Here is a 9,125-nt window from a genome sequence, read left to right as displayed (position 1 = left end):
GTGGGTTTCAAAGGCGTCCAAGACCGCGTGTAGGAACGTTGACGGGTGAGTCATGAGGTCGTCGCGTGACAGTCGCATCACAAGCTGCAAAAGGCAGAGGATGGAAGGAAGAAGTTTGCACTTTGCAGTAAGAAAAACCCAAGTTAACTGCATGACTCACTTAACTAATAGAGAGATGAAAAACAGAAGTAACGAGTAAAAAAAATGTGCTGCTGCTGAAATTGGCTAGATTAAGCATGAGCTTGTCCACAACATAATGAGTAACTAAATTGATGCTAATGCTTTTTTGATGCTAACACTTGGTTGTCTGCATCCTAATATTCAGACTTTCAGAATTGCAACTTTTACAACTTATACGGCTACACCCACGAAGTCTAGCATTGGATACTCCCTTGCTCAATGATCGTTCAAATCTTGGCCTCCAGTGATAAATCACTGGCAGTAGGACAGCACGCTCAATTTCTGCTTTTGATAAAGTCATGATATGACAAGACGTGAGATAATGCGTGAGAGAAGCATATATTTATCTTTGAGATGTACCCTCATTTTCTTCAAGAGTCACTTGCATATGGGCCATTGTGCTTAATTGTGTGCACCCTTCTGCTGCCATAGATGTACCCACTCAGTCAGCCCCGACCGCGCCATGCTTCCTACCACGCGTCTGGACAACGAACCCCCTCGTCGATGCCGCCCGACACCTTCTCCCCCCGCTCTCTCCGCCATGGCCGAAGCCGCCGTTCGCTTGCTCTCGCTCTCTCCCCCCTCTCGCTCTCTCCCGCCTCCCCGCGCCACCACCACCTTCCACTCCGCTCCATTGCATCCATGGCCTCCCCCTCCCGCCCCACGACCGAGCAGCAGCCGCGGCCACACGACCAGGCGCGATCACCAAGGACTTGCACGCGAACTCGCCGCCGTCCTCCTTGGCCATGCACAAGCAAGCGCGAGAGCGCGCGCACCATGGTCCTGCAGGAGGCGGACATGGCGCTGTCTGGCCAGACGAGCTCGACCGTGCGGCCCGAGCGGCTGAGCAGGGCGGCCATCCCAGGCGAGATGGCCAGCCACCGATCGACGCAGTCCTGGTGGAAGGCGCGGTTGCAGCTGGGAGGACGAGCACGGCGCGGCCCGGCTCCATGGCGTCGAGGCAGATGGGGCAGAGCGCGCGCGTGGCCCAGGGCGGGTACTCCTCCCGGCAGAGCTCGGCGAGGTGCTTCCCGGTGACGACCCCGAGGCGCGCGGAGAGCAGCTGCACGAGCGCGCCCATGACCGTGGCCCAGAGCAGCAGCCAGAGGAGCTAGTACCCGGCGGCGGCGCCCGCCTGCAGGTCCCCCTCGAGGTTGCCCGGGTCGAGGAAGCTGGGCCCCGTGAAGCGCCAGAGCTTCCGCCAGGAGAAGGCCGGGCACGCGCGCGGCGCCGGGATCGGAGCACCGTCTGTGGCGGCCTCGTCGGATGCGTGCGACTGCGACGACGGGTCAAGGTTGAGGAAGGGGTCAAGGCGAGGAGGAGCACCCGTTCCCGTGCCTGGCCGGCTCCGATGCCGCCTCCCGCCGCGGCCCGGCGCTGTTCCAGCGCGACCGCTCGTCGTCCATGTCCGGCGCCATGGACGAGCTCCCCGCCTCCATGCTCCGGCGCCCCGCCATGGCCGAGCTCCCCGCCTCCCTGCTCCGGCGCCCTCCCCGTGAGCTCCGACGCCCGCCCGCCGTGACGCCGCCCGTGCCCCAGCTCTGGCGCCCTGCTCACCGCGCCTGTCCCGTCCCGTGCACGCCTGCTTCGGTGGGTGGGGGATGGGGGAGTGTGAGCACGTGGGTGGGCCTGCAGAAAAAAGAGGGAGAGAGAGAGGAGAGAGGCAGTTGAGACACTGAAAGTGGGCCATTTGCATGCAAAATAAGAGTGCCGGCGTCCCCAGCTGCCTCCCGGGGGGCTGGGTTTCGCCTGCGCGCGCCGGCCGTATTTTTCGTCTAATCCGGCGAAAAGTGAGGTCCTGGGGTCTCGAGTGGGACGTTTTTTACCCGCCGGCGCTTAAAAAGTGGTCTAGGGAGGCATCTTGGGGGCGCTAGTAGAGATGCTCTAATATTCAGACTTTCAGAATTGCAACTTTTACAACTTAGACGGCTACACCCACGAAGTCTAGCATTGGATACTCCCTTGCTCAATGATCGGTCAAATCTTGGCCTCCAGTGATAAATCACTGGCTGCACTGGCTGTAGGACAGCACGCTCACTTACTGCACTGTCTTTCTCTGCTTCACACAAAGTTATGACATGACAAGAGGTGAGAGAAGGACATATACCTTTGAGATGTACGTACCCTTCATTTTCTTCAAGAGTCACTTGCATATGGGCCATTGTGCTTAATTGCGTGCACCCTTCTGCTGCGGTAGGAGACTGCCAGTCAATGCACGCTGCATTCCCTGTTCGTCCGGCAAGGCGTACTGTCCACAGCTACAGCCATGGTTAGGCCGATCTAAAGCAAAAACTCAAGGAATCTTGCAGCTAGTACGAACCCCATTATTGAGTCCTCTTCCTGCTCTCCTCTCCACTCTGAGCACACCAAGCACGAACCCAAGGAGAGATGGGTTCGAGAGAGGAATAGAGAGAACAATGGCGGTGGTGAGTTCTTCTCTGGGCGTGTTGGGTCCCCTGCTGGGGAAGCTCACTGGTTTGCTTGCCGATGAGTGTGCCCGCCTGAAAGGCGTCCGTCGCGAGATCCGCTCGCTCAGATCCGAGCTGACCTGCATGCATGGCGCGGTCCAGAAGTACACGACGCTGCAAGATCCCGATGTCCAGGTGAAGGCATGGATATCGTTGCTGAGGGAGCTGGCCTATGACATTGAGGATGTCATTGACAAGTTCATCCACCAGCTCGGTAATGAGGGCCACCAGCACCAGGGTGGCTTCAAGGAGTTCTTTCGCAAAACTGCTCGCCGGCTCAAGACTCTGGGCTCTCGCCGTGGAATCGCCAACCAAATCAATGATCTGAAGATTCGTCTCGAGCAGGTAAAAGAGTTGAAAAGTAGTTACAAGCTGGATGATATTCCCTGTGTACATTCAGTTGTGGATCCCCGCTTGTCTGCTCTTTTTGTTGAGGAAACACACCTCGTGGGCATTGATGGTCCAAGAGATGATCTTGTCAAGTGGATGCTGGAGGATGAAAGTAGGTCGACGAAGGATCGCAAGGTGTTGTCCATTGTTGGCTTTGGTGGGTTGGGAAAAACAACACTGGCCAAGGAGGTCTACCGCAAGATCCAGGGGGAGTTTCATTGTCATGCTTTTGTCTCGGTCTCGCAAAAGCCCAATGTAAAGAAAATTATGAAGGATTTGATCCCTCGGGTGCCTTGCAAGGAAGATTTTAAGGAAGGTATCGAAACTTGGGATGAAGCGGAATGTATTGCGAAGCTAAAAGAACTCTTACAGGATAAGAGGTAATTTCAACAACCCCCCCCCCCCCCCCCCCCCCCGAACCCGTTTTAAGAAAATATATTAAGAATAATTTATTTATACTATCCTGTCTATATGCAGCAGTGAAAAAGAATCTCTACTATTTAAATCGAATCGTAAAATAAATATGTAAATATTTCTCGTGAACCTTTAAAGCATGAATAACATAGTGAATCATTCTAAGGGCCATTTTGTCCAAAGAACCTCCATTAGCTTTATCTTTCCCTTCCAGAGAAACGATCTCCAGAGTTTGTCAATCTCATCAACTACTCACTTGGTAATTTGATGCAAGACATAAGATAAGCAGGGATAGCCGACAAAACCTATTTAGTAAGAGAGAGGTGACCACCCTTCGTTGGGAAACTCAAGGAGAACCCGATAAAACATTTAGCATCAGAAGAGATTACTGGCAGAAAAGCCTCTCTTGGCAACTTGGAGTCAGACAAGGGCATCCCCAGGTAGTTTTGAGGAAAAGATTAGATCGGGCAGCCCACCACCCTAGAAATATCTGCAGTTTCCCCATCGTATTGCCCAAGGCATCAAGAATTTCCTTAAGAAGTTTAGCCTGATGAACATCACCTTACAAAACAATAAGACTGTCGTCTGCATACTGTAGCACTGGAAAAGGCAGCGTGTTGACAAATGGGTGTCGAAGAGCTCCACTGGATGCAAAAAATTTAATGACTTGCCACGGCACATCAACCACAGTAATGAACAAAAGGGGTGACAGAGATTCCATTCAACAAAATAGCAATTTTAGCGGTTGTAAGGAGGGAGTCAATCCACATAATCCATTTACCATCGAAACCTCTAGCTTTCATAATAGCAAAGAGAGCATCCCAAGAAACTGTATCAAAGGCCTTGGTTAAGTCTAGTTTTTGCACAATGGCCTTTCTTTTCCAATTTTCTGTTTTCTGCCTGTCTGAACAAGATCCATTTGTGCATATAAGAAGTTATAAGCGATGCACCTGTTTTTGACAATTCTAGATTGATCATTATCAACCAGTACAGTAATAAGAGCTTGAAGCCTAGCCGCCAAAACTTTCATGATTCATTTCACTGGGCAGTTAAGATGCGAAATATGCCTGAATTTACGGGGGGAGCAGCTATTTCTTTTTTCCGAAACATAATCAAGTAGGATCTGTTGATTGTTTCTAACCATATTAGTTGGTTAGTTTTGAGTTCCAACTATGGCTAAAGTCTCCGTTAAGTAAGCAAACTGCAAATGGTAACATAACGAATAAGCACACGGAAGACCCTAAATAACTTGTTGAGTACTTGCAGCTTGTATGATTCTCAGGCAATCATGGTTTACTTATTGTTTTCCTTCTGGATTTTTTATTATCGTCCTCTTAGAAATCGTAGATTTTTTGGGGTATTATGGTTGAAGTCTTTATAAATGACATTGGTATCTTTATGTTCTGTACTTGAACTACTTTTCAAAGTTGGTTAACAATATCTACTTATATGCATCAGGTATCTCATTGTTATTGATGACATATGGTCCACATCAGCATGGGACGCTATTAAGTATGCTTTCCCGGAGAATGAATTTTCTAGCAGGATTATAGCTACCACACGAGTTGTTGATGTAGCAAGATCATGTTCTCATGGTGGTAATGGCCGCATGTATGAAATGGAAGCCCTAAATGATCTCCACTCCAAACGATTGTTCTTCAAAAGAATATTTGGTTCTGAGTGCTGCTGCCCTGATATGCTAAAACAAGTTTCAAATAAAATACTGAAGAAATGTGGAGGCCTCCCATTGGCAATTATCAGTATAGCAAGTTTATTGGCAAACAGACCGCTGGTCAAAGATGAGTGGGAGAGGGTCAGAAGGTCTATTGGTTCTGCATTGGACAAAAACCGAAGCTTAGATGGAATGAATAACATATTATCCCTTAGTTACAATGATCTTTCACCCAATCTCAAGACCTGCTTGTTATATTTATGTATATATCCTGAGGATTATGTGATTGAAAGAGATATTTTAGTGAGGCGATGGATAGCAGAAGGCTTCATCTCTGAAGAGCGCGGACAAAGCAAGCAAGAGGTTGCCGAGAACCACTTCTATGAGCTAATAAACAAAAGTATGGTCCAGCCAGTTGAAGTTGGCTATGATGGAAAGGCTCGTGCTTGTCAAGTCCATGACATGATGCTCGAGCTCATTATTTCAAAATCGGTTGAAGATAATTTCATCTCTTTGGCAGGCCATGGTCAAACTGATTTGGCAAAGCATGATGGTCTCATTCGGCGACTATCGGTCCAGCATATTGACCAAGAGCTTGCATCCATATTGGCAAATGAAGATCTAAGCCATGTACGATCTCTGACAGTGATAGCATCAAGTTGCATCAAACAATTGCCTAGGCTTGTTCGGTTTGAAGCTTTGCGTGTCCTAGAATTTCAAGATTGTAAGAATTTGCATGAATATGATATGAATGGTCTAGATAAACTATTCCAGCTGAAGTACCTGAGCTTTAGGGGTACTGACCTGTCAAAGCTACCATCAGGAATTCTGAGGCTATATGGACTAGAGACACTAGATCTTAGAGATACACATATAGAAGAATTGCCCATTGGAATTGTCCAGCTCGTGAAACTACAACATCTACTCACTGCAAGATATTTTGATGGCAAAACAAAGATACCAGATGGGATTGGAAATATGAGGAATTTACAGGCGATCTCGGGCTTTAATATTATCATGAGTTCATTAGGTGCAGTCGAGGAACTAAGGAATCTAACTGGTTTGAAAGAACTCCATATACAGTTGGACGGTCGAGGATCTCAGGAATACAAGAGGCATGAAGAGATGTTTCTCTCCTCACTATGCAAGCTCGGCACCTGCAAACTTCAGTCTTTATGGATATACTCTCCTGATTCAACACCCCTCCGGTTCTTAGATTCATTGTCCCCTCTGCCATATAACCTCCAAATGTTTCGGATGACCACTGACTACTATTTACCAAAGATGCCAAAGTGGATTGTACCAGCACTCACCAGTCTTGCATACCTGGACCTTAATTTGATTGAAGTAACACAGGAGGATCTGCGGATACTCGGAGAGATGCCTGCCTTGCTTTGTCTGAAGTTATCATTCAAAACTATCCAAAAAGAAAGGCTTACAGTACAAGGCGTTGCATTCCCATGTTTGAAGGAATTCTACCTTAGCCGTTGGGGAGGTGCAATTTACTTGACGTTTGAAGAAGGGGCACTGCCAAAGGTGGAGAAGCTGGAGGTGCCGTTGTTTGTTCCAGTGGCAGAAGCCTATGGGTTCTACTTGGGTCTTGGCCACCTCCCATGTCTGAGAGATGCCCAAGTTACTCTTCGCAATGGTGATGACACATTTTACAAAAGCAACTCTGCTGCAGCTGCCGCTATAAGGAAGGAGGCAAATAGCCATCCCAATCATCCCAGGCTATCTATCCGGGGTGAAATGGAAGAGAGCTCCACTGCCCACGAAAAGCCCTGTGTTATATCATGACACACAAGAGGTATTAATTGTAATCATAATTTCATACGGCACTTTCTGTACGCAACCTTTTGCACACTTATATGTGTCATGTTCTCCCTTCTCTATTCAGGGGATCTTTCTGTTAAACGCAAGTCCGTGATGGTGTGCTGTTGGCTTGACTGGAATGTTGTGGTGACGCCTGAACCCTGAAGACGTCACAGAAGAAGTTATTTGCTCTGCTACATGGTACTGTTCGGTTCTCTGGGAATCTTGTACTATCAGAATTTGTTGCATTGATTACTATTGTTAAGAGTACTATTAAGTTCACCTCGAGGGAGTACTATTAAGTTCACCTCGAGGTGAAGTTTCCCTACTGTGTGTGTATTTTTGTGTAACTTGATTTGATGGACCATTCATTGCCGGACACAAGTTTGATCTCAGGTTTCAGAGTTGAAACGTTCTTCTGTCACTCCAATACTCTGAACTCTTCTACTGTAGCTTGAACTGCTGTACTGTAAACTGCTTCAGCTGGTTTCAATCTCGGAGTTGTAAGCGGGGCGTGAGATTTGGGATGTACAGTAGGGTAATGGTTCAGCAGAAAGTATCCAGCACTGAACTGCTACTGCCGGTTGCTCTGTTTCTTTCCTCTGCTGCCTAGTGGAAACGATCGGCCACCTCCATGGATCTCATCACTCAAATAAGTACCTAGTGGGTGGGCGGGTTAGGCTGAATAAGCACCAGCGCAAGGTGTGACACAATCAACGAGAAAAACTGACAATTTATAACCAAGTTCGTTGCAGTTTGATTGTAGCTAGTACAAAGTTGAGGGTGCACATGTAGCACAAGAAGAAGATGCAGCAGGGTGTTGAGGGTGCTACATGCCACTATTTGCTTTTCAGGGGATCTTGTATTATCAGAAGAATTTCTTGCATCGATTGCTATTTTTAAGAACAATAAGTTCACCTCTAGGTGAAGTTTAGCTGTTGTGTATGTACTCAAGTACTACTTGTGTGTGTAACTTCGTTTGATTGATCATGCATTCAGTTAAGTTGAAACAACTGGGTTGAGAGTTATGCGGTCAGGTTTCAGAGTTGCAACGTTGTTTCGCCACTTCTGTACTCTGATCTCCTCTCGACTGTAGCGTGTACAACTATACTCTGAACCAGGGGAAAAGGATCCGTGATGGGAAATTTTGTGTGACCCACGAAATTTCGGACATCTCAGGAAAAATGTGGTTAATTTCACACCGAAACAGGTCCACAAATTCAAATGAAATGTTACTGCAATTTCACCAAAATTTTGATGGCAGCTAGTGAACTCAAGTAATTTACTGAACATAAAGCAGAGGACACTTGCTCCTCGATGCTTCCGCTACTACAGAGAGGTTCAGACCAGCAATTAATGTCAATCGTCTGCACCTCATGAACAGCTTGCTACAAGCAACTACTAGTACTACGTAGTACTGTAAGTCTGTAACTATGCTAGTATTTGAATAGATTGTGTGCTAGTGGCGGCAAGGTTGCTCACCTTCTCTTCTCCACAAGGAGCAGGCCGAGACTTCGCACCAGCCGCAGCCGCTGTCCCTCCTTCTCTGACGGCGCCCGCACCATTCAACCCACTGGCTCCAGCTCCAGGCAAGCGTCGCCGCCGGCACCAGGTCCCGCGCCGACGGGCGACTTTGTTCGAGGCTGTGCCACCGCCGCCACAGGATTTTCTTGCAACGGAGTACCGGAATTGGGACCGACGGCACCAAGCCACGGGCGCCTAATGCATCGCCTTGCGCGAGAGTCCAGTTGGACCCCGGCTAATTACCTTTCTCCAGGTCAGTTCGATTTTCTATGTTTATTCATTTGTTTTTTTTTGTGTTTCTTTTCTGTTGCTCATATTTTGGAAACAATTTCAAGTACATATATTAAAAAACTTATATTTGCTTAAATTTTAAAACTGCAATTTGAAAAAAGTTAACACAGAGTCAATGTTTTGCTAGTATAATTTTTAAAAATGCTGATAGCATTAAAAAAACGGATCATTTAAAAAATATTTGCGCATTTCAATAATATATATGTGATATTTTTTTAACTGTTATACTATGTAAGAAAACTGTTTACCCGCAAAAAAATTGTTTGTTTAATTTAAAAAGTATCGAACCATTCAAAAAATGTAAGTTACATTTTATAAAATGTTCATGCATTTCAAAATATGTTTTTAACATTTTTTTAAATGTTACAATGTAA

General features: G+C 47.2%; 1 protein-coding gene across 1 annotated transcript; it reads left to right on the top strand.

Moving 5' to 3' along the window:
• Positions 1 to 2,452: 2,452 nt before the first annotated feature.
• LOC125515432 (disease resistance protein Pik-2-like) lies at positions 2,453 to 7,360 on the top strand. Its single transcript, XM_048680899.1, has 3 exons — positions 2,453 to 3,418; positions 4,911 to 6,931; positions 7,022 to 7,360. Exons 1-2 carry the CDS (start codon positions 2,598 to 2,600, stop codon positions 6,919 to 6,921), a joined length of 2,832 nt encoding a protein of 943 aa, XP_048536856.1. The 5' UTR covers positions 2,453 to 2,597; the 3' UTR covers positions 6,922 to 6,931; positions 7,022 to 7,360.
• The last annotated feature ends 1,765 nt before the right edge of the window (positions 7,361 to 9,125 follow it).

The sequence above is a fragment of the Triticum urartu genome, chromosome 6 (genome assembly GCF_003073215.2).
Source record: "Triticum urartu cultivar G1812 chromosome 6, Tu2.1, whole genome shotgun sequence".
Classification (NCBI taxonomy): Eukaryota; Viridiplantae; Streptophyta; class Magnoliopsida; order Poales; family Poaceae; genus Triticum; species Triticum urartu.
Note: the sequence above shows the minus strand (reverse complement) of the source record. Positions and strands in the feature narration are given on the sequence as shown.